The sequence below is a fragment of the Molothrus aeneus genome, chromosome 2 (assembly GCF_037042795.1).
Source record: "Molothrus aeneus isolate 106 chromosome 2, BPBGC_Maene_1.0, whole genome shotgun sequence".
NCBI classification, from domain to species: Eukaryota; Metazoa; Chordata; class Aves; order Passeriformes; family Icteridae; genus Molothrus; species Molothrus aeneus.
The window spans coordinates 99,347,905-99,373,530 of record NC_089647.1 but is presented as its reverse complement, the minus strand read 5'-3'; the positions used below and the strand labels follow the sequence as shown (position 1 = coordinate 99,373,530).

The 25,626-nt window shown below is 39.0% G+C and overlaps 1 protein-coding gene across 4 annotated transcripts in view; it reads right to left on the bottom strand.

The window, feature by feature from the left end:
• GLRA2 (glycine receptor alpha 2) overlaps window positions 1-25,626 on the bottom strand; it is a 121,280-nt gene that overhangs the window by 62,003 nt on the left and 33,651 nt on the right. For 3 of the 4 annotated variants that reach the window (XM_066545384.1, XM_066545383.1, XM_066545386.1), the window contains exons 5-7: window positions 13,891-13,973; window positions 12,808-12,945; window positions 10,395-10,609 (exon numbers count right to left, since the gene is read on the bottom strand). In XM_066545384.1, the coding sequence (XP_066401481.1) occupies window positions 10,395-10,609; window positions 12,808-12,945; window positions 13,891-13,973 (436 nt within the window). The remainder of the gene's footprint in view (window positions 1-10,394; window positions 10,610-12,807; window positions 12,946-13,890; window positions 13,974-25,626) is intronic. The other variant, XM_066545385.1, reaches the window with a different exon arrangement.

The following is a 25,626-nucleotide window of genomic DNA, read 5'->3' as shown; positions in this document are numbered from 1 at the left end:
TCTATAATTTTCATTTTCATGTCAAACCTTTCAGGTATTTTTAGACTGGTTTAAATTTTGATTTCCAGGTATCGAGGCATTTCAATAGTAATAATAAAAAAGATGTTTTGGAGAAATCAGACAGTGGTGGCTGGAAGTCAACAGAAATTATTTGGGGAATTTTTCCAACAAATGAAAACGTTATACTAAAGTATCTTTTTCATAGCTTCAACAAAGGGACATGTTTTACAAAAAGCAGTTCCTCAGAGAAAATGCCTGACCCCACATAAAATGTTTGTCACTGCTGGAGCACAGATCTAATACAATGTGTACTACACAAAGAAGAGAAAGGAAGAACTATTTATTTGATTTTAGCTGTAAACTGCAGAATTCGTTTTTAGCTGGAGATAGCATATCTGAAAATTCACTTTCATTCTCTCTTCAGGGTGATTTTCACTTGCCTTTTCTTTAGGAGAGCATCTCAGAAGCGTATAAATTGAAGGAAAAAAATCACAATGAGAACAGCAGCTAGCAGTGCCAAGGATGTATTTTAAAAGTCTCTTTCACAGGTGGCAGACAGAGGAGCTGGGTAAGATGATTTTGAACTCTGCTGTGGACAACAGCTGATATAGAAAACACCTTGCTTTAACGAAGAGGGAAGTACATCTGGAGGAAGTCAGCCTAATCACAGAAATCATGAATGAAACTGGGCAGATGAGCTGCCATGAAGTGAAGTTCCCATATTCAGGCAATGCACAGCCTTTAATTAGATATGTCTTTCAATTTGGGAAAAGCTTTTACTGAGACCTCATTAATGTAAGAAGCTAATCCATTCTTATAACTGCAGTCACCAAGAGAATTTTACCTTTGAACAATTCACCCTGACATCATTTGCCAGGCTACAGGTCTTTCCTGGAAGGATGTGTAGTACACACACATTTTTGTGAAACATCTGTCTGCTGTTCCAGTCAATGAAGGCTGTCCCAGACTGTTCCAGCTGTGCAGCTGACACATAACACTTCTAGCATGAGCAATGCAGTGTTTATCCTGATCCTAACAGGGCACTGGAAAATTGTTAGGAAAGAAAATTCTCATTTACCAAAAATCCCCAAGCATACCCAGTTAAAATCAACACTACACCATTACTAAAACATGAGAAATGAACCAGCTTCAGAGGGAATAATTAGGCAATTAAGAGAATAATTATATGTTTTTCTTCCTCCTCACTAGATGGGGTACATAAAGAAAAGATACCAAAAAAAAGAGACCATATCACTTCCTAGAGTGGTATTTTATCATTTTGGAGATACATAAAAACAATGTTGGGTTTGGGGTTTTTTTTTTATATCAAGGCATAGATATATGCATAAATTAGTTGATCTGTGCTATTTTCATGACATAACCCTGTCATCCTTGACTTTGGGGAGCCCTGGCAAAAATAAGGGCAGCAGTAAAGCCTGAGCATCTGAAGTCACATCATTCCCAGTGACAGGATTTTGTTTTCATTCTGAGCAGACTCTGTTTGTGCTAGAATGTTCAGGAGACAGCAAAATGCAACCAACAAAATCATAAAATAGATCCTGTCAGACAAATACAGCTTTCTTTAAAAAGCAAGTTAATATCTTTATTGTTTGAATTAGAAAAAGAAACAGAACAGAGTGTCTTACTCTAAAAAGCTTTTATTATAATCCTGACATTTCGGCTGCTTCACTTTCTTAATTTTTCATATTTTCTTTGTCAGTTCTATGGAAAATCAAAGTGGTTTTAAGTCATTTTTTAATGAGCAGAGCACACTCAAGCATAGAATGGTGTGGTCCAGGAGGGTGGTACTCTCATTGCAGTCTGTCACCATTCTACATGGTTCCCTCAGAATTTAAGTGATGATTTCAAGTTGATCATCCCTTAAGAAATGGATGAACATCAATACCTCATTACCACAGATAAATTTAAACAGTAGAACCGTTAACAAAATTTTAGTACAAATCAATCAATAAAGTATTCCAACTGCTATTACACACACAAAGGGAAATGCCCTTCTGCAGGAAAGTGACAGAAAATGCAATAATTTACATCAATGAAGTAATTAAAGACAATTTTTAGTTTCTCAGTATACATCCTTATAACAGAAAAGGTTTCTCCAATAAGTGACAAATATTGATATATTCTCCTTATAAGTGTCATTATCAATAACTATTTGTAATATAATTGTACTATATTTTCTGTGAATCATTGAACTGAGCAACATTTGTTATGTATTCTCCCTTTTTCTTAGCTTACATTTTCTGCTGTGACTTAGTCATTATGTTCCTCTCTAGACATACTGAAAGCTCTGGCTCTGCTCTCCAGAGCCTTAACCTTTGGTAGAATGAGGGAAGACAGCACACCATGTCTGTTTCTCATGGGCAGGGCAGCCTAACACCAGATAGAAGCTACTGAGGATCAAAGCCTTTTATTCTCATGCTCCCTTCTCTCTGAGACAAGATATCTCAATTAACTCCAAGCTTCTAGGAAGAGGAAAGAAGAAGAAAAAGTCACTATTTCATCATGGTTTAAATCTTTAGGACAAAGGTTTGTGAATAATGACACATTCTGGAATGCACGACCATGCCTTAAAACCCAAAATGATATCATTTTCTTGGCAATACCTGAAGTTTAGAATTGTTTAATTTCCAAAGCTGATCTTAATTCAGCAAAGACTATTGTGCCACACTATTGGTGAATTAAAGTAGTAGTTTTGTCATAACACAGATATTTTATGTAAAAACAAGACACACAGAGTCATTTAGTTCCTGCTCCTGTAGAAGTTTGTCTGCTGCATCCATGAAAAAGTAAATTGTCTCCCTCTGTTTTCCTTGCAGGAAAGAGGGAGAGGAGAAGAGGGAGTTAATACTTTTAGGTATCAATATCAACAAGTAATTCTTTTTTCCCATGAAAATGTTTCCCAAAAGGAAAAGACAGACCTGTCATTCAAGTTACAGAATTCAAATGGTTCCACTGTCACTCAAAGACAACTTTTCACAGTAAGATGTCAATGGCCCAGCTGCTTCAGCAGCCATGTGCAGTGAGCACTGATATTCAGACTGGAAGGCAGCAGCCTTGAGGTAAACTACAAATGAAAATGGTTTTCACAGACTCCAGGGGGTCCCGTCAACATTATTTAAAATGAAATATTAACAGAATATATTCATAAGTAATAGTTCTAAATGATCTAATAGAGTCAAGTCTTGCAATTACTTGAAATGCATGAGCCACAATAGAGTAGGTCACTGCTTCAGAGAGGGTTTGCAGTGTTTATGTCTGTGAAAGAGAGGCAGAAGGGACTCCTCAGAGAGACACTAAAAGCCACCAGAAAGTCCTGAAGGGTGTGACAATGAAGCTGAAGGCTCCAGTATCGTGCCAGGGTTATGAAACAATCAGCAGACTGGTGTGCACAATAACTTCAACCCTTCTTTGATGCTCAAAATAGGCCCTGCTGAATGCCAGCCCTCCCAGATGAATGCATTATAAAACCTGCTGAGGAAGTGCCAGGAGTACTCAAACTACATCCCAGAGGTATTCAGACACATCTTATTGCATATTTTTAGCTGTCACACATGACAGCAACTACTGCTTTTGTTGTACAGTAAATACCACCGTCTTCACTACACAGAAAAGTAAACTTTGAAGTTTAGATGAGTACAGTGGAAAAGGTGACTGATTTACTCATTTTTCACTTCCATAGAGTAGAAACTGCTATAGATCCTAGTGTATTGGTTTTAATCAGACAACATAGCAGTCATATCTCATCAGTCAGCTTTGCACAGAATGAAGGACAGAGGGAATTTCCAGTACCCACACATAACCATTGTAAGACCCAAAGACTGTCCAGGGTACCACATACCTGCAGTCAAACTGATCAGAATAATGTGACAATTTCTAGCATCAGATTTAGGTACTGTGTTTTAACTTTTATATCATTCTTCCTGCTGCTTTTCTCACAAGTAGCATGGATTCTGCCGGGTTTTGTCTTCTTACCTATGCAGAATACTGAAGACTTAAGTTTTATAGAACTAGAAACAGTTGTGGAATGGAAGAAAAAGAATTCTTCCTATTATGAATGCATGATCACAGCATATATAACTGTGGCAAAGATCATCCAACATAATTTTAATTGAGATTTCTGCTCCCAGTGAAGTTGTAACTGCACAGGCTAGCTCTGTAAGTATCTACCTAGGTCTCAAAGGTGCAAAATTTTCAAGAAAACAAGGTGTCTTTAACAAGACCAGCTGCTGTACCTGGAAGTAGCAGAGAAGTTTCTGGGCACCACAGATTCTTTTAAGTGGGGCCAAGGATGTATTTTCAAGCTGGCACTAACATGGCCACAGTGCTATTAATACTTTAAGAGACTGGAAATTTCTCCCGGGTACTCCATGTATCATCCAATGCATGCACCACATCTCCCACTGCCATTCCAACAACCTCCTGCCCTCAAGCACACACACATTAATAACCTGCTTCAAAACCGCAATTGAGAATGTATACTTAAAGAGAGATGAAGTAAGAATAAAGAAATGACATGCAAATCTGTAGAGCAGAACCAGAAAACACCTTTCCTGAACTATAAGCTATGATTAGGTACTTATAAACTATTTGTAAGGAATAATTTTTTCTAGCATTTTGTAGGACTTTTACTTACACACAAAAGTCTATATTTAGTTCCAATCAGTTTGTACCCATTTAATTGTTTCAATAAGTCACAGTACGGAAACAAATGTCCACTTACTTAAAAGCTTTTTCTTACTTTCAGAACTTTTTTGTTGAAAATTAGGTTCAGTCAACATGACTTCCTTCATCATACAGAGTAGAACAGATTTCTATATCCAGATTCAAATACTGTGTGGAATACACCAACAGATATTGAAATATTGTCTCAATACAAAAATTAGTTGTACTTATCTTTGTCAGCCCCCACTCCTCCCCAAAAAAAGAGTTGAAGTGGATTTCAAGATCTCTTAATATTAGTAAAAGAAGGAATATATGCTGTATGTCAAAACTACAATGTGAACAGAAAAGACAGCTGTATAAGAATGCTGGAAATTAATAAAATGACTGCATCTTAAAACATTTCCATGTAGGCACGTGACTGAAGAGTAGCTCCTCATGGCTACCTGACAATGCAGCCTGACTGCCCAAGAGTTTGGACAGGATGCCTTCTTTCACTCTTTTAGAAAACTGACAACCAATAAAATCCTCAAGGGTTCTAAACAATTTTTTTTAAACTGGAAGCTTGTTTACAGTAACACTATCAGGATATATAAATATGTGATGTAGACCAGACACATTAAAGTACCAAGGTTTAGGACCATTAGGTCTCCAGCAGGAATTTGTAAACAGCTTATAACAGTAGGGTTGTCTTAATCACTTAAGCAGTGTGTAAAATGCACAGACACCCACATAATCCAAGTGCCAATTAACAAATCTCATGATTGCCAAATTACTTCCATATTTCCTCTTCAGATCCGGAGACTAGACTAAAAGCAATTTGTCAAGAAATTGCTTCCCTTCCAAGTTACTTCACTGTTGTTTTTTTTACCATAATGCTGCACCAGAATGTATCATCTCTATGCTTTGCTAATGAAACAGTAAGTGATCACCTTTGGTACCCTACTTCTATGAAAGCAAATGTACACAGAACAAAATCATCACTGATAATAGCATCTATTCCTTTGTCCGTATTGGTATTGCTCCTCTTTTTTTTTTTTCCCTCTTATTATGGTATCATTTTAACCTTAATTAAAAAAAAAAACAACCAAACAATCAAAAGTGCCATATTCTTGTATCTTCTTTACTTGATAGCTTCTGACAGTCAAAAAAAGAAAGACGATTGGCCTGCCAGAAGTCAAAGAATCTGTAAAAGTTTCCAAATATCTGGGGGATAGTGGATGACACATAAAAACAGTCATGTGCTGCCAAAGGGGATAGACTGCTTTGGCTTTAGTTTTGCAAGTCTCTGTACCTATGCTTTTATTGCATTTGGTAATATATGGAGTGATTTAAAGCAAAATGAAGTGAGTGAAAGGACTCCCAGAAGTTTTGGTGAGCTTTGAACGAGCCTTTTTTTCTGCACAGATTGTTCCCTGGGGACAGAAAATGCATTAATTAAGCCCTGTGCATTAAAGCTACACAATATGAATGCTATGCGACTGTGTAAAATACAGTTGCCATCACTTGACTTAAAATATCCTGAAATGTTTTGCTTTATGGCATTAAAAGTAACTCATTTTCTTGGACTGTTGTTGCTAAGGTTTGGTTTATGTAAGTGTTTTAAGAAGAAAGCAGTCTGAAAAATACACAACTGGCACAGCAGAGAACCCATTATTCTTTCAAATGCCTTTTTTGAAAATCCTTTCAAACTTTTTATTCTGTTGATTCAACAGGAGAGCCATTTACAAGTAAAAAGAATAGCAAGAAAATGGTGCTTCAAAGCTCTGAAGAAAACAACTGTTTTGTAACACTTCTTAAAAATTCTGCACTACAGGCCCTTGAATCCCCCCTGCTTTACTCCCCCAGCTTATACACATCTGGGACTGTAAGTAAAGATAGATGTCCTGGTGTCCCTTGTGGTGCCCAGACAATCCTCAGTCCCTATTTTGATGGATACAGGTTGCCCTCTGGGTCCATGGGACTGGTGCTTCCAGAGGACAAGCACGTGCTGGGCCCTGCCTGGATGTACAGTCGCTCACATCAGGTTCACAACTGGTGCACCCTGGAGCTCCTCTGCAGAGGCAAAGCCCAGCACAGCCCAGGTGCAAGGGATGTCCCTGGCTCATGCCCAGGACTCACACAGGGAGCTCAGGGTTACCTGGAGATTTCCCTGTGGCTGTGTGGTCACAGTGATTGCCCAGCTGGCACCCAGGATTTCTGCTCAGCTGGCTGATCGGCACGAGGCACTAGTGCAGCTGGGTGCACAAACATTACCCAGATGGAGTTCCTAAGTGGAAAGGGATGATGTGACCAGGGAATTCAGGCATAAGAGTATGAGATGTGGGTAATACTTATACATATGGACATGTGGGAAGAGGAACTGATCATAGAAATCCTGCTATTTTGGGTCACCATTCCTGGGCATCCCAGTGATGGATTAGTCAAACTGGAAGTAGAGAATTCCATCCCAGCTTTCTGGATGAGTTCTTTACTACCCTGTAACACAGGGCAATTCAGGTAACATAATAATAACAAAAATAATAATAATAACAGATGCCGGACACCTCACAAGTTCTCTGTAACATACACAAAATAATTTCATCACTTTAAAAGTGATTGGCTCCATGGTGAATATTTCTCGGAATTTCACCCCATATTCTTAGACAGCATTACAAAATACTCCAAATATAGTAATTCCACAGAAATACTACAAAATTTACCAAAGAAATATATTTCATTTAGAAGAGTACATTCTAGATAATTCTCTTATATGCAGCAATTATAAGCTTCAGATTGAATTAATTTCATTCTTTCATTTCCTTTCATTTTCCTTTCTTTTCTTTTCAGCAATCTCAATCTTATGTTTAATTTTCAACAGCTGAATGCCTAATGTCTGTGTGGCCATGACCTACTATTATGAAATCAGTGTATGGAAATGAATGTTAATTATTAATATGGAAAAGAGCAATTTTAAGCAAAGAGAATATGGTTGTGTTATCTTACACCAGGGTTGAGAACAATACATAGGTAATTGCTTCTAAACAGTAACATTTTAGTTATTTAGATAGTGACTTGGAAACAGACAAAAACCCTAGGAATCTTATCACAATTTTTCTTTGTCTTTCTTAGGTGAAGAAATTATTGTTTTTAAAGCTGGCAAGTTGTGATACTTTGTTGTTTTCTGTGGTAAAGCTCTATTAAAATAGAGAAGAATGGAAAGAAACCCTTGGCATGAAACTGGGTAAATTAAAGTTAAATTGCATAAATTTATATGAATAAGAACAGGACACAAAGAAGGATGGGGAAGTTATATCGTATTCAATACTAGGCTGCTTTCACAAAGCAAAGTTCCATCTGTGTTTTTCAGTATTTTTGCAAAAATAACCCTCCTGAAATATCTTATTCTGTTAGACATTCATGCTAGGAACAACTTTTAAATGGATGTTTCATTGGCAGCCTAACTTCCTCTGTCTTGGCAATATGTAGACAGGGCTTAGAAAACCATTATTTTCAAACAGGGATTTTGAGGCTTCAGATCTGACAGTGATTTGATTCAATTATTTTCATATTTTTCTTTCTAAGTGCATTTCAGCTGGACAGATTTTATTAATAAATCATATTTTGATATTAAGTTACAGATGGGGTTTTAAAATAGCTAAATGCCTGGAACAACAATAGCAAGAAAATCTTGTTTCTATGTCTAAGGAATCAGGTAGTGGTGATTCAGGACCTGAATGGTGCCCATGTTTCTCCAAGCACCTGAATCATCCAAGGTGGGAGTCAGCTGGCTGGAACGCTGGCATTTACTTAAAATCACATTTTTAAGTCAAGTGACACACCTTCAAAAGCCCCCACAAGGATTAACTAACATATAGAGATCGAAGCTATAAAATAGAGCTCAGCTGAATTACACAGAAAAAATGCAACAGCCTGACTGAAATGAGTTGTACTGGGCTTTCTGGTGAGATACTTTTCTTAGTGCCTGTTTTCTGGCAAAGGAACACAGCAGAATAGGAGAAGATGGAGTATGGGCAGACCACCACCATTCTCTGACACCTGATGAGATAAATGTATTTAATCCTGAGGCTAGAGAAGAATCTCTCCAGTAATCAACATATCACGGTCAACATATTTTGCATCTTCCCATTGTTCCACTCAGCCAATACTTTTCTACTCAAACACAACAGAATGCAAAAGGGAAAACATTCAGCTGGATCAAAGGCCTATGATGAAAACACCTTCTAAAGCATTTGGGGCACACCAACACTGCAGAGCCTTTTTTCAGGACTTGTTTGCCAAGTAGGAAATGTGGGTGGGAATCTCCACTACGGTGATTCTCAAACCAGGCAATTTATAAGACACTTGGAATATTTCACATGGATTCACGTTGTGTCATCTAGACACAGTTTTCAGTGACTCCAAACTTGCTATTTAAAGAGCCTATATGCTTCTTGCCAAGATTGTCTTTTCAGAAATTCTTTTCAGAATCTTCACTGGTAATATGACAGAATTGTCTGAAGAAATGTTTAATAAATTTTCAATTTGAAATTCTGAGTTAATATATGAAAGGCTTTCAGTTTGCATGGAAAATTATGCATCTCTCCAAGTGAATAAGGGAACTAAATGTACTCACCAGATTTTTAAGTGATACCTTCTCATTACTAACAGGAGCAAGACAATCCATGCACTTTTTGGAGTTGTCCTATATTTTTGAAGTTTTCCTCTACTTGAACACTTGCATATTTGGAATGAGACCAAATGTGATACTGAGGGTGAAGCACCAAAATATTCAGCCTTCTTCCTTGGAATGGATCATGATCTACACAAACACTCAAAATTTGTGCTTTTCATTGATACTCTGATCTCAGTCCCTTTGATGCTGGACTGCTGGAAAAGGACTCTTCAGGGAGTGTATCTCATAACTCCTTAGACTATTGCAAACTTTCCTTCCTCTGAAATCCCTTCCAGAAAATTGTATAATACCTTGCACATTAAATTTGGCTGGGAATGCTGTTATCAGAAGTATTTGGGCTGTGCCTATGCTAAAAAGAGCTGTCAGCCTGACTAAAGAGAGAATCCAGTCTGTAATCTGTAAATTCATCTACAGCATCTGTCCAGGATTAAAAAGACCACAAAATTTGAATTAGAAGATATTTTTGTGCATAGATAGGATGAAGGTGTTCAGCTGACACTGAATGAGTGGAATATGGACAAATTCTGCTGTGAAACAAAGACACCAGCAGTTCCATACTAAAAAGGTTCACCAAAGAAATCTTTTAGTTGCACATATGTTACAAACATGTATTTTATATGTACATTTCTGGGGAATATATTTATATATTCATTGGTCTAAGTGCCATATCTAGAAACATCAAGGTATATGACAGTCTAACAGTCCAGTGTTTTTAAAGTCTCCAGTCGGAAAGAAATCCAGTAAGTTATCTAAATACCTCAGAAAACCTGTTTTCTAAACACTCAAAAATAAGTGTCAAAACTAGTAGAAACTCATTAAAAATTCATACTGCTGCACCATTCAGCCATCCACCAAAACAGCAGAAACATTCCTTAATTCAAATGCAAGGAAGGGTACTGCAAATTTAACATCACACTGTTACCACTTTCTCACGTATCCTTATCAGATGTATATTCACACAGATCTTCCTGAAATTTAAAAGAGTAGCACAAACATTTCTTATTAAGAGCAAATTCATGGTACAAAATTATTTCCTTACTTTTGGGAGGGAAGCTCTTGATCCTGAGCTTTGTGTGGTCATTGTCAAAACTGTAGTGATGCCCAGTGCAACTCTGGCTGGAGCAGCATCCATGTTGATCCAGAAAGAAACCCAGGATAAAATGACAATCAGCAGGCTAGGAATGTACATCTGGATTAAATAGTATCCCATCTGACGCTCCAAATGAAACTTGACTTCAATGCATGTAAACTTTCCTAGAACATGAAATTACTTTCATAAATGCTTTTTGCACATTGTTATCTTGTTTGCTGAACATGAGTTAGATGTGTGGCCTGTTTCCTAACCTAATACTGTAAGGAGATCCTGATACACAAACACTAGTCAGCCACTTGTTGCACACCAGCTTGGGTGAAGCATGGGAGTACTGAAGTATACTGTGCCCAATTCTTCATATTAACTGAGAAAATTAATATTAGCACAATTGTTTCACCTCCAGAAAATATAACGCAATGCTTCTTTTCTCAAAATTCACTGAGCTTTTATTTTAGTCAAATATAATTCTAAGTATTAAAAGGGGACAGCATTTTGGTCTTTTAGAGGCATGAGATTAAGCAATCATGTTTGAACAGACAAATTGTAAACTGCTACCCTTAGTCCTAGGGTAGATCACACTCCTCATTCTGCCAATGTCACTTGCCTCTGTCTGTCAATTATGTCTCACAGCAGAATCAACTCAAAGTCTACTTTGAATTTTGCTAAAAGTCTGACTCCAGGAAGCCTAACCCCATCTCTCATGGGAGGTGAGAGATTCTGCAAACAAGTGATAGCTGCTGCACAGCAGCCCTGGGGGACAGAGGTTTTGGGGTGCCTGACAGGGAAGCAGCTGTGCAGCAGGAGATGCAGAGCCCTGAGCTGCAACAACTCATCAGCTACTAATGCAATCACCCTGTGCTGCTCTCAGAATTATTCCAGGCTAGGTACTCACTCCAGGCAGACTGCAGGAAGGCCTCTCATTCCTAAAGTGTCATGCTAATGGTTTCAAACTCTTTTGTGCTGGTTGGAAAATGAACAGAGATGCTTTTTTCCTCGTTCACCCTTTCAGGGGAAATTAGACTGTTTGCTCCTATTTGTGCTGTCCCTATATTTTTCTGGTGGTCTACAATGCTGAATGGGGGGTGCAAGAGTCAGCACAAAGGGGAGTGCAGAGGCTGTTTGACAAAGAAAGGAGTGGAAGCTGAATAATATCCTCTGACAGCTCAGAAGTTCTGTAATGAGTGAGCTGTGACTGGAAAGGCAGACACTGACACCTGGGCAGAGGCTGCTCCTGGCCAGGGGACTGGGGAGGGTGAAGGGCTGTGGTGGCCGCCTGTGGCAGCAATGGCATGAGTAGCACCACCTGTCACAGGCTCTCCAGACTTTTGTGGCACAGCCTGGACAGTGAGTTTAGGAGAAGGCTGAGTAATAAGTTTTATCCACATTTTAATTTCACACTAAACCTGAAGGAGCAAACTACAGAGAAGACAGCAGTGGGAGTGCCCATCAAAAAATTCTCCTTCCTTGGTACTTTGGGCTCCAAAATGAGAGGCTGCATTTATAAAAATTAAACTAAACAATTTTCATAAGAAATAAATGTGATATTATTTTTGGCAGAGGCAGAACATCTCACATTGTATTATTTCATAGACTAAAACAAATGCATTTGATGCAACCAGATCAGCTCTTATGCTGAAATGATGAAAAAGCTATTTTAGATGAGAGGGATTATATTTAATCCCAGAAAGCACCCAGAAAACTGTTCTATAAATGCTGTCCCCATTAAATAAACTCCAAGCAGCTAAATCAAAATTTTAACAGAGTTTCCTCTTCTCTGTAAAACTAAAGATAAAAACCACAACATTATAGACTCCTAAACAGCAAATGAAAGTACAAAACTTAAGAGTATTAAACACCTAATTTCCCAGCATTCCATGTCTGTACACTATTCAGATCAGCAATGAAAATATTGTCTTTTCACATGCTACATATCATAAATTAGACTACACATAAAGGCTGGTGAAAATTTAATATTTTTCCTCACTGGAAATATGATATGCTGGAGAAAGAAAGTAAGTTCAGAAAAATCAGCACTTTAAAAGTGATTAAAGAGTAAGGTTTTTTTAATGTTTCATTTTAAGAATATCAAAACAATTAGATTTTTTATCAGTTTTTAAATATTTTAAATACTTCAATGATTTTAAGGACATTAGAATACTTAAATGAAATTAAATTGAACTTTGAAATTAAATCTTTCAAAATAATAACAGAGAGAAAATTTCTTTCTATTCAGATTTAAAAATGTGTGACTGAATCCAATTGTAATTTTTTTTTGTTCTTTTTACCCATATTTTTCCATTACAAATTGACAATAGATACCATTGGAACAACTGATAGAAAAAAATAGAATAATGCTCACCAGTGTTGTAATGCTTTGTGCAATAACCAAGTTCTTTATCTTCTTTTAAAATAAACTGTGGCAAAGTTAAACCCTCTGCAACTTGCACAGGTCCATCACTTAACCATTCAAATATCAGATCATTCATGGTGTAGCCAACTGCAAGAAAGGAATCAGAGTTTATTAGATGGCAACTGACCAGAAAAGAGCAAATGTTCTTATGTCTTAGAAGCATGTCTTTTATTGCAATGTGTTATCTCAGTTACATTTTCAAACTGTTCAATTAACAGCACAATTCCTCTTAGTTGTCGGTTGCTGTAACTACACCATTACATTATTAAAAGCAAGAAGTAAACGCTGTTATATTCTGAAGTACTGCCCTGGTTTGTCACCAAAAACTCACTTTGCTAGCCCAAACCAGTCTAAGTTTCTGTGGGCACAAAGGCAGGTGGCAGCCCACAGTTCATAGCCATACAGCTAAATCCTTTCTCCACTAAATAAAAAAAATCAGGGTAGGCTGGTACCCACTGAATACTGGGAATGATCACTGGGACCTGCCAGAGCTTGAGCCACTGCTGGGTTTGTGTGATTGTTACCTGGGCAGGTGGAGGCAGTGCTCAGTGCTGAGGTGTGTGCTGGCACAGCATGGGCGTGTGTGCTGTTCCCCAGCCCACGCCTTGCCTGGGTGTAGCACACCAGCTTAGGAATCACTAATAGGAACTCTGCTTCTCAGGTATTTCACTTCCATTTCCCAAAAGTCAGACATAGCAAAAATCCCTGGCTGTGTAATAATTGTTCTCACTTTCCTGAGGTGTAGTAATTTCTCCCACACAGGGTGGAGAATACAGGGAGAATTGCTGTATTTACCCCTGGAAGTGATGCACCTCTGATGGGTAAGGTGATGTGACCCAGGAGGGAGAAGGATAAGGGAGAAGGAACAGCACAGAAACAGGCAACCCTCACATTATGGTGATAAACATAATTCCCTTACAAAACAGGAATATTGAGTCTCACAACACAAATGTGATGATGTAAACACAATCTAATTACTGAATGTTAGGGTAAACACTTGTTATTTGATAGATAAGGCAATTGAGCACTCACAGCTCTCGAGCTGCATTGTACATGTCTGTACATCCATAGGAAAATTCTTCAAGTCCATGGGACAGGACAAGGTTAAAGTGAGCCTAAAATTAGAGGAGGAAAAAATATGTTAGACATTTACAGATTTCATCTAAAGCCCCATACTTAGAGTTCAAAGGATCAAAACCAAATCTTAACACCTCAGAGGCTGGGCTCATCTCCCCCTTGAGCTGTGGAGACAAAATGTGTGAGCAAAGCAGGCACTCACAGCCTGCCCTGGCTGAGCAGAGCAGAGGCAGAGAAGACAACATCAGCTTAGTAAGATATGTCCTCCACTAAAGCACCAGTGAATGTTTTGTGTACAATACTGAACCAAATAATCCAAAAGCTGAAATGCCTGGTTATGGGACACATGGTTTTATCTTGGAAAAGCAAAAAAAAAGAGGAAACAACAACCACAGGGTTTTTTTAATAGACTGCTGTTGTTCTGTTGGAATGAGTCCCATTTCCAAGACTTCATTCTTACTGCTCAGCCACTAAAAGAAGGAAAAACCATTATTCAGTAAAAAAATCACATTGCATAAAGGAGTACAGATAGAAGAAAGTAAGCCTAAAGGAACATAATCATACAAAATATATTTCTATTTTAATTTTTCAGTTGTTGTTGTTCCAGATAAAGCATAACTTTACTTAAATGGGAATACTTTTAATGTTTCTTTCTTTTTTCTTCCTTTTTTTTAGTTGCTTTAACCTTTTAACATTTGATTGAAATCTATTTCAAGACCGCCTCTTCTATTGTTTTTTTTCTTTTTTTTGTGTGAGAAGAAATCATTTTTAGCTAACAAAGATATTGAGATGGCCTAATTACAAACAACTACCTTTGATAAACAGTATAAATATTGGGATTTTGTTTTAAATTATATTTCTAAAGTACCTTTTTATTTCTGATTACATTCAGTACAAAAAAACCCACTCTGAAACAAAGAACGCCAAAAAAAACCCACTCTGTGCCCGTTTATTATGAAGGGCAGTAACAAGTCTGATTTGAAGGGACACTGAAACTGACACATTATAATGACAATAACTTTTTAGCTATGTCAGGGAACCCACTGGTCACCTGTTTAGAAGTATAACCTTGAAACAATGTTGTCCCACAAATGTATGTGATCTCTACAGAGAAATACTTGACTAAATTCTCTCTCCAAAGATGATTTTGTGGTTCTTACCACATACAACTGATTCAAGGTCTTTCAAGTTTATTTCTTCACCATGTGAAGCTTTGGAGACCACCTGGCTGGGGTTTCTAGCCATAAAATCACTGTGACAAAAAAATGATATTTAGGTAACTGAAATCAAAATTTTCTCACCCAGATCTAAAACCACATTCAACATCACTGCTGTTGCCTACATGTGGGTTACCTAGGAAAAGTTACACTATTTTCATCTTGACACAGTCTTGACACAGCAAACAAGATGACAGTATCAGGAAATTAGAGATCACATTTATGTGGCACTGAGATGAAGAAAAGTCCCCAGTCACAACATCTCCATAGGAAATAAACTCACATTTAACCTTTGGGATCAAATAGCAGAAGTATTAAAAAAAAAATTCATCTAGAGAAAAAAGTTTATCTAGTAGGTGTGTAAGTGTCATTGAAAATCTGTCCTTTCCTGATTTAAATATTTTAAGTCCTTGCAAATGTTAACTAGTCTCATTTTCACTAGGTAATTTCCTGCATTAAAGATTGAGCTAATTAAGTTGCTAATCCCCAGCATTAACAAAACAGTGCCTCGGTCTCTTTCCTGAAACACTGCTATGTCAAACTCCCTTATTTTCAGTCATCTTCTAAATATGGCTTAGATGTTTTAAGCTCTTTTCAAACATGCCTTTATGCAAATGCAGCCTTTGTAAATATGTCATTTGTTTGCGTTCATTGAAGTAGGCATGGGCTATTCACCCCTTGGATTTTAATGACTGTCAGGTGTGGACTGCACACTGACTTGCTTTCCTTTCTTCCTCAGGCCTTTCTACTCCCCATAAATTCAAGTAATTTGGGGGTTTAATTACATATGGTCAGGAAGGTCCCTCATTATTTTAATATCAAATTTATGAGAAAGCAAATAGACCCAGTTGCAGCTTTCAAGATTCACAAGGAAAAAATAATCTATCTCCATTGATATAAGGCAGATATATCATTTTTTTTTTTCCTGGAGGTGAGATGAGAAAATTATGTAGGCTCATTTTGTAGGTCCACACAAAGCCTAATGTCCTACTTTCTCTTCCTAATCATTGTTGTCTTTCAAAAAGACTTAATTATTCTCTTCTCACCCTGAAAAATGAAAAATAATTTCTATTCACTGTGTTGATGAGAGTAGCTCAAGACATCATGTTTATAGTTAGTTAGAGTTTTACCTCTACCTGTTGTTCACCTCAGCACAGTAGCTATTCAGAATGAACATCTTTCCCTCTGGTCCCTTTTAGCAGCAGTAATGCAAGTGTTGAAACAAGTGGTTAGAGCCTTGTCTCATCCACAGATCCACTGGTTTTCAACAAGATTACTACATACTAAACGTTCAGCAGCTGGAATTTGAAATAGATCCACTGAACTCCATGCTGGTGGGTCAATTTATACCAGTTGAGTCCTTTTCATTAAAACTATGAGCCTGCAAATGTTTCCAAACCCTGGTGCCATGTCACTACTTGATATATATCTACATTAATAAGGACATGGGGTCATAAATGAAAAGTGTTAGGTAGCTACAGCTACCCACATTGCTGATAATAAGTGTCATTGACAGAAAATATTTCAGCAAAATTAATGTCTCACACTTGGCAAATTTAAGAAGGGCCCCTGGAGGTTTGGAGCAAAGAGCAAATTTAATGGGGAATTACACTGATGAATACTTTAATCGTTAATAAAACAGAACAAACTGCTACAGAACAATTATTTTATTTTCCAGGCATCCCGCCACCAAGGCATTTGAGATGCATAAACAACAGATTGGTGGTGGAGAACCATAAAACACTGATGAGAAGTGCTTTATGAACCATCTGTAAAACTGAAGTGAGAAGAAGTTGACCAGGGACTTGATTTTGCTTCCATTACCTGAGCACCCTCCACCCCACGGCAGCCAGACCCGAGTGGCACAGCTGGCTCACAGAAAGCTCTGGGGCTGAGCACATTTTATTTTCCAGCTGAGCAGAGAGGGCTCATGAGGGAGCAGGAGGGAGTCACGTCTCCAGTGCCTCAGCACACCAGGCAACGTGCCAGGGACAGCAAGCTGCCTCAGAGAAGAGGAAAAGCTGCTCTCTTCTTTCCCTCCCTGCTCCCTCACTCAACCCACAGCCAAGGAAGAATCAAACCCTGGAATAATGCAAATAAGAATATGAACAGAACAAAATACAGAATCGGAGCCAGAAAACAAAGAATGAACAATTAGCTGCCACTGTGACAAAAATAATAAATAAATAAATAAATAATGTCACTGAGCAGCACTGTAGCACAGACAGGGCTATAATCCAAGTACTCCAGGGCAGCATTCTCTGTGTTATGTTTTGGACCCTTTTCCTGACACCTTGAATGCCTTCAAAGTGCAGCGGGCACTGCTGGGATTTCTTCACTCAGCATTTCATTCAAATTCCCCTCTTTCATCTCCTAGTTTCACTATCACTAAGACTTGGATTGTGGGCCTGCCTCTCTTCCCAGCCCTACTCAAAATCTTCAAATTTCTGGTGACCTCAGGAACCCACTTATAGGATCACTCAGAGGTCTGCATTCCCCAGTTTCTGCAGGCAGGAAGGCAAGGTCCTCTAGGCTGTGGCTGCTGTCACAGAGGTCAAAATAAGGCATCTCATGGGAAAAAATAAATAGTCTGACTGCTTAATCATGCTGGTTATCTTTTACACCCGAACATGTTTTGCAGTGTCAGTGTTTTGCCCTGGTGAGAGCTGCCATGGTCCCAGCTGTGCCAGCAGCAGAACGCGGCACAGGCACCGCTGGTGCCCGGAACGCAGCCGCTGCATCGCCACCCCTCCGAGGGAAAGGCACTGGAGGGGGGACACACCTGCAGCCAAGGGGCTCAGAGGTGTTTATGTGCAGGGCAGCCAAGTCCTGGGCTCAGTACTGGGGCTGAGATACTGTGTTTCCTGCCTTTATCCTGTTCCTGCCTTTATCCTGTTCTTTCTCCAGCCCGGAGACATTTTCCCCATATCCTCCTATGCCTGCCCATCTACCCTACATCTCTCTCAGGGACACCTACATGACACAGAGCCCAGACGTTTTCCTTTGCCTCCTGGTCTATCCTCACACCCCTCCCCCCTCCCTCTCCTGTTTACCAATTCCTGTCAAATGCCACTCCCACCTGCTTTCAGGGTATTGAGTTGTGAGGCCAGTCTGCCTTTGACAACTAACCCCCAAAGCCACACCATCAGTAGAGGGTAAGTATCTTGAATTAAAATAAATAAATAAATAAATAAAAGGAAATGTAACAATTGTAAATAGATTATTCTCAAGATGATTTCCAATCTCATTCTTTCACTGGAGGGTTTTGAATGCTGGGGCTCCCAACCATCACACCACTTCTCTGGTAATCTCACAATGCAACAAAAACACTTCAGAGTACTTTACAGACAGACTGCTTGTGAATGGTCTGCAACACTAATCTGAAGTAATGAACTGCTAGTATTTTGTTGAACACTTAGGGAATTGTGTTTACACATTACATAATCCAGGATTTTTTTTTAATAAATTTAGTAGAATGTATAATTTTAACTGAGATTTGATGTATTGCCTTGTCTGCAGCAACCACTGAACTGTATTCTAGCCCACCTCTTTACAAGCATCTATCACTCCTTAGCCTGATGTCTTGCAAGACACCCAAAACTTCCCTTGATCTCAGTGACATCTCATCCCAGAGGAGGACACTGGTTCCACAGGAGAAGGGCCCTGGGGATCATAATATGTGGTATATCATGACAGAGGAGTATTCTTTTCATTAGTTATTCTGCAAGAAAGGTTGGTTGTGAGTGGGCTACAGAACAGCAGCCTCCTCACAGAGTTTTTTGTCATGATAAATAACTAGGATCAGTCCTGTTATGTATAGAAATACTGTTGGAAATTTAAAAAGTCCTGTAGATAAGGGTATAAATCCCCTCTGTCTGCAAAAAACCCCAAGATTATCTCCTCACTAGCATGAAAAGCAATAAATGCCTCACCATGAGTAGGCATCATGTTAAAAATAACATTTTGTTTCTATTCTTATCCCTTCATTCTTTCACACTACGCCCATCTGCACCTCAGCTGCTGGGACAAGAGATTTCACAATCTAGGATTTTATGCTGCAAATACCAGAACATAAATAGCACATGCATGATCACTGGTAGCATTGGCTATGTTCCATTTTTATCACAAAACTAATACCTGTGCAAACCCCTCAGTGCTGGATTTAGTGAGACAAGTGGGATTTCTTTTTTCCAGCATTGTTAAATCTAAAGATGCTATTGTAAATTGCAAGGTTTCTGGTATTTTTCTTAAAGCTCCAAGCTGACAATAAAGTTAAAGATATTTTAGTGGTACTTTTTTTCTTTGAAAGATTAAACTCCTGATCCTTCTAGCTGCTGAAATAACATTAAAATATTACCTAAGCACAAGCAGATAAAGTTCCCTATTAAACTGGCAGGGGAGATGAAGTTGCACAGCAACCATGACAGCATTGCATGACACAGGAGCAAATGCCATTCAGGCTAGTGACACTGAAACAGGGAGGAGAATCTAAAATCACTTTATATTCCTCCCAGCCCCCTCTCTTGGGTGCCTGAAAGAAGGGCACACACTGATCACTTATCAGAAGGCAGAAAAAAATTTCCCAGTGGCATTCTTCTTTTAAATGTCTTTTCATTTTGTAGTCCATCTCATTATTTTTTTAGGGACCTGACTCATCATTTTGAATGCCAATTCTGGTAATTTTCAGTCTACAGGCTTTGTCCTGTTAAATGGAACAGTCAAACTGACTGGTTTTTCCCTTATTTTTGAGGAGTCCTGGAATTCCTCTCTAATATTTGTCATGTTCTGCAGCTTCATTTCTGCCAAGTGGGAATGGGCTGAAGTCGAGCTTAGAGGAGACATGGAACCCTCTCTGCTATGGCAAAATGTGAGTTTCAATCTGGAGTTTCAGTACTGCTGTTTCTGAGCATGTCCTCAGTCCCTCCAGTGCTTTGCCTTGCTTCATGTACTGCTTAACAACACAGGAGCTGGCACAGAGCAGGGTGGTGGAGTTCTCATTTCAGGCATCCCACTTCTCATTGTAATGCAATCACTGTCTGCAGCTACACAATGCCAGCACATGAGCTGCCAGCAAATGATTTTCCAATTATTGCTCAAACAAATCTATGAAATTAAATTCAAGTGTGATTGTATGTAACAGGTAAATTCTGTAAGCACCTGTTTCCTTTACATGAGAAACAGTATTTCACCTTTTCTTTTTTTCTCTGTCATTTCCTATCTTAGTTTTCCTGCAGTGTGTGTTTGGTATGGTGTTGCTTTCCTCCTGGCATGATGACATCTCTGTTCTAAGCCATATATTTCAATCCAATTGGCAAAAAGACCTTTATCCCTGGGACCATATTCTAGGAAAACATGCTTCTTTGTACCTTTTAGGAAGGGTTCCTTCACCTGCATCATTTCACACCTAACCTTTAGCTGGTTAAATGAAGTGATTGATCACCAGCAGCCGAGGGCAGGCATTGCCAATAGCCATAAGGAGGGTGGTACACAGGCATCCTTTGGCTGTGCAACCATCCCATTGGCACAGGTGTCCAGAAGGAGCCACCTGCCAGTATTTTTGATCCTGCCAGCCAAGAACAACTTCACGTGTACAAATTGGTCTCCAGTAGCATTTCTCACTTTTGTACTCAGAACAAAGTCTTCCCTTTTAATTGAGACACGGGAATACAGGGCTGTAGAAGTGACATTTCATGCCATCAAGTCTGATCATCTGCTACCACCCAGAGTCACATCCCCTCAACCCTTTCAAAAATGATCAAAGTTCATTTGAATCTACTCTGTGTGTCCCTATTTCTGTTGGAATATTGTTGCAGGAATTCAAGGTGTATATGGCTGTAAACTTTGTAACTTCCTCTCTGAGCTTACTTATGACCAGTTCAGAGCCATTTGCTCTCCTGGCAGCATTGTCCTTTGGTCTAAGCAGCTCCCCTCTCATGTTTGTATTTACCTCCTCTGCTCTCCTGCCTCATCTGAGCATGTGCCTGGCCTTAGAGGAAGAAGTGAGGCTGTACATGCTCAGATATAACGCCCATATCCCTACTTTGTTTTAAATGCGTTATGAAGTGAAAAGCAACAAATTTTTTGTCATTAAAATGTAAATTATTCTTTTCTTAAGTGGTATAATCAATGAGGTTTTCACAATAGCTATGTTAGTTGCATAACAAAGTACCCACATTAGGTTTTATTATTTATTTAGTAGATTTTGTTATTTGTTATGCAAAGCAAGTACTTTAGATACAACAGGAAAGTAAGGGTATTGGAAACCTGGGACTAGATCCTTAGACTGAATTTGTAGATTGGGAGGGAATGAGATAGAAGGGAATAGGTGATGCATTAAAGAGAGTATTTGGAAACAACCCTGAAAGATGAGAAGAATCTGAGTTCATTTATTTAAAAGGCCCCAAAAGGAAGGGGCTGGAGTGGGGCTAGAAGGAGAGGCAGGAGTGAGGGCAAAAAGGAAAGAGAAAGGCAGGGTGAAAACCAGAGAGCTACTGATAATCCAAGGACATTGGGTTCAGCTGTAATGAGAATGGCTGCTTGTCCCATAAAAGGCTGCAGTTTTTTAGCTTCTGAAACCATTGTTATTATTGTAGTCATGCTTATGGGAAGACAAATTTGTCAAATTCACTGGATTCACATAGCATACAGCCACAATTTGGGAAATGTCTGTGTCCCAGGAAATTGTGCAGCATAATGAAGTTTAAAGATTGTAGCTCTATAAGGCCTCAGCCCACAGTACATATCAGCTGTCAAACACCAAAATGTTTTAGATGTTCTCTGTTTCAGTTAGCATTTCCATTGACTATTCTTCAGTGTTCAGATTTGGTTTAAATGTAGAAAATTTACTTTGACATATGTATATGAAGAAATGTTATGCTTTTGTAAAGTCAGGGCAGTTAAAATGGGGCAGTGCACCATCTTGCCAGTGTAAGAATTAAATAATTCTCAGTGAAAATGTCCCTGTGATTATTCACATTCACTTCCAAGGGAAAATCACCACCTTGTCAATACCAGTGTTATTCTGATAGGACCTGAGGTAATGGATATGTTTGTGTGAGGTGGCAGTTTAATAAGCAAACAGACATGTCAATCATGATAAATGTCTCCATGATCCCACCTCTGCCAATCTGTCACATGGAAAGACAATGCTGCTAGTCAAGTCCAAATCCTCTTAAATCCCAACACTAGATTGTAAAATAAAATTGAAGTCATCAAATTAAAGCACAGAATGCACACAGGGCTGTAGAACATAAAATTTTCTACCACTGTGCTAGGCTAGACTGTGCTGGGACATGGATGATTTGCACATAATGGGTATAAATGGAACCTCAATATTGTTTAGCTGATAAAGTCTGTACCCCAAAATTGTTTTAGAAAACTTACACCTGACTTTACTGTAACATGACAACATATTCTATAGTAGCCATGCAAAAAATCCCAGACTGCATCTTATTTAAAAGCAATATATTTCAGCAGGGCAGTGAACTTTTTGCCATGAGCAGTCTGTTGCAGAGGGATCAGCAGTGCTACCTATGTATTCCCTTAACCTGCTTTTCTTTCCCAGAAGGCAAAGAACATGAGTACAGAGGAGACTACAAAACACAGAAGTTTCTCTCAGAAAAACTGGGTTATAAAAGTGTCATGGATTACCTCTGATGTTTCCATGATGGACATGGCAGTCATAACTCCTGATCTAACACCTAGTGATGTGTGGAATTGTGGGGGTGCAGGAGGGAGTCGGCTCAGTGCTCTGTCCCTCAGTGCTTGGCCACACCAGGGAGAGCTGATTTTGGAAACTCCTGAGCAAGGCAGCTGGCATGGGAGGCAGGTTGCAAATAGCTGTACTGCTTCACAGAGACTTCTCTTGGCTTGCATAAGCAGGTGAGGGCTTTGGGAGGAACCAGCTCCCACTGGTGGGATGTCCCTACTACCCTGTCAGCTACTTGTTGTGGAATGGAGGGCTGGTAACCATTCCCAGAGCAGCTACACAAACAGAGCAATCCAACACCTCGAGCCTTCTCTGTTTGCAGTGCCCCCCAGCACAGAAGTGCTTCCAAACAGGCACTCTGCCCTCAGCCACAGCAACATCTGCAATTAAAACTAGGTCAATAGTTGAAACCACAAGGAACTAATGGTCTACATAACTAACAGTTCTGGCACTGGGAAGAAGAAGAAAAAGACAGAAAAAGAGGTATTTTGAAAGACTTGAGGAAAATCTTCCTAGGTAATTAATTGCTCTTTGAACAGGAATAGCAAAAATAGGGAAAGAAATCTAATTTGTGAATTTGCACAGATCTCCTGCCTAGAATTACAAGTGTCTCTCTTGTTAAAAAAATCATGCAACACATTCTAAAATCTTCTCCTTTTAAAAAATATGTAGTAATCTGCTTTGTGACTATTTCTGGCTAAATACACTGGCACTACAATTCAGAGCAAAGCTCAACTGAGTGTGTTCCCTGGAGCAGCAAGTTAAAAAAAATAATATATATATAAATTTACAATGTTTTTACCTTCCTGACCACTATATTCTAGATTCAGTGCTGTGGATCAATATTATAGTTGAATTATATCACCTTCTGGATCAATCTCAAATGGCTGAGATGCACTGAAAATATTAAAAAGAGAAGGAGGCAATTAATGCAGAAAAAAACCCACAAACCTTAAATAAAACCACTTTCTATCATTTTGCTAAAATAAGCTTTTAGGCAGATGCTAATATTCTGAGCTGGCTGGCAGCCTGAAATGAGTTTGTGGGAATCAGGTAGCACAAATGGGTGGCTCGGAGAGAATATAAAGCCTTCTGTGAGTTTATTTAGCATTTTCCTGATGTCCCAGCCATCCTCAGGGAGCAGAGAAGACATGATCCTTTTCCCTGGAACATAAAGCCCGTGCAGTGGGGTGTGCAATGCAAAATGCAGGTGTCACACAGAATGCGAGTGCCTGAAACAGGACCCTTGGTACCATCACACCATGCTGCAACACTTTCCAAGGGCAGAACCCCCTTCAAAATCCAATCCATGCAGAAATCAGTCAAGGATTGGAAGCAATGAGTCACAAGTATCTAGGGGGTGAAACTGTGTAGGTTATGATTTGAACCCTTACTGCTTTTTCAGCACACGATATAAACACAAACTAATTTATTCAACACTGCTATTGCAAACATTTCTTGTTGACTGCTCTCTACAGAGTGCTTTGAAATAAAAGTTATAGCTATTTAAAAGTTTTTCAATTGTTGTATATGAATGGAACTGAGACTGATCTTGACTAAAGTGAAGTTCCTTGCTGAATATAACTTTGCTGTAATTGCAGACTCCTCAAAATGCTTGTGCCTCTGAGAGCTGTTGCTACATCTCCAGTGGCAATAGCATCTATTTGCAGTATTAAGTAGTTCTGGGCTCCCTCCCCAAGGCTCTCGTTTTCCCTGCAGCACCCAAAGGTGCAGAGCAGTTACCCAGCTGTAGAGCCTGAGGCTGTACACAGCATGCTATCTGAGATCAAAAAAGGTATCAAGGTAATCATCTGAGCACGCAGCAAACATATAAAAATGGGGTTGGATTCCTAAAGTTACGATTCAGAGGCGGATACATCAACCATCAACAACTTTTTATTTTCTGTAACAACTCCCAGGGAATTAAATATAGTTGTAGGAAGCTGCAAGTATGAGCATCATGATTATTATAAGGCAAACTCTGATGGAAATCTACATTATACCTCTTCTGTGCTATGTTATGCTTGTTTCTTTGACCAGGTATACAAGAGGAGGATGAAGAGCCTCATGCTTACCACAGGGTGAGACAATTCCTGTAGCCAAGCGCTGCACAGGAGGTGATACATAGCCCAGACCCTCACTCACCTTTTCATTATTTTTCTGAGCACCCATATCCTACACCAAATGTCTCATTTTAGTAAGGTATGGACCATGAACTGTTGTCTCAGGTGACTTTCCAAGTTCTGTTCAGAAAGGGCAGGTTTGGCCTCTGAGAGCATTTAACAGCACAAGGCAGTTCAGCCTCCTGCATGGTGCATTTCATGTTTTTGGTGCAGTACATAGGGAAGAGGGATATCACTGTCACATAATACACACACCTTGCTTCTTGCCCATTAATTACCAGGAGCACTTCTAAGCTCACTTTATGCAAGAACAGTTTGTATTTATGCAAGATTAATTTGATCTTTATCTTGTTAAATTTGAAAATATGACAAAACAGCCTACCTGCTACATCCCAGAGGCATTTGTGAAGTGCTTTAAACATTCAAAGCACACTAAATGCTAAATGTTAAATATCACAATGATAGACAAAGTGCTATTGGTGCAGTAGTGAACATTCCCAATGTACTGAAACCAATCACTAAAATATTCTTGTTTGTTTCTGCATAGCACAACCACAAGAAGCTGACATGGAATAGAAGTGTCTAGCCCAGTATTTAGAGGGTAAAGACAAGTATTTCCAACTGCTCCTGATTTCAAGTTTGC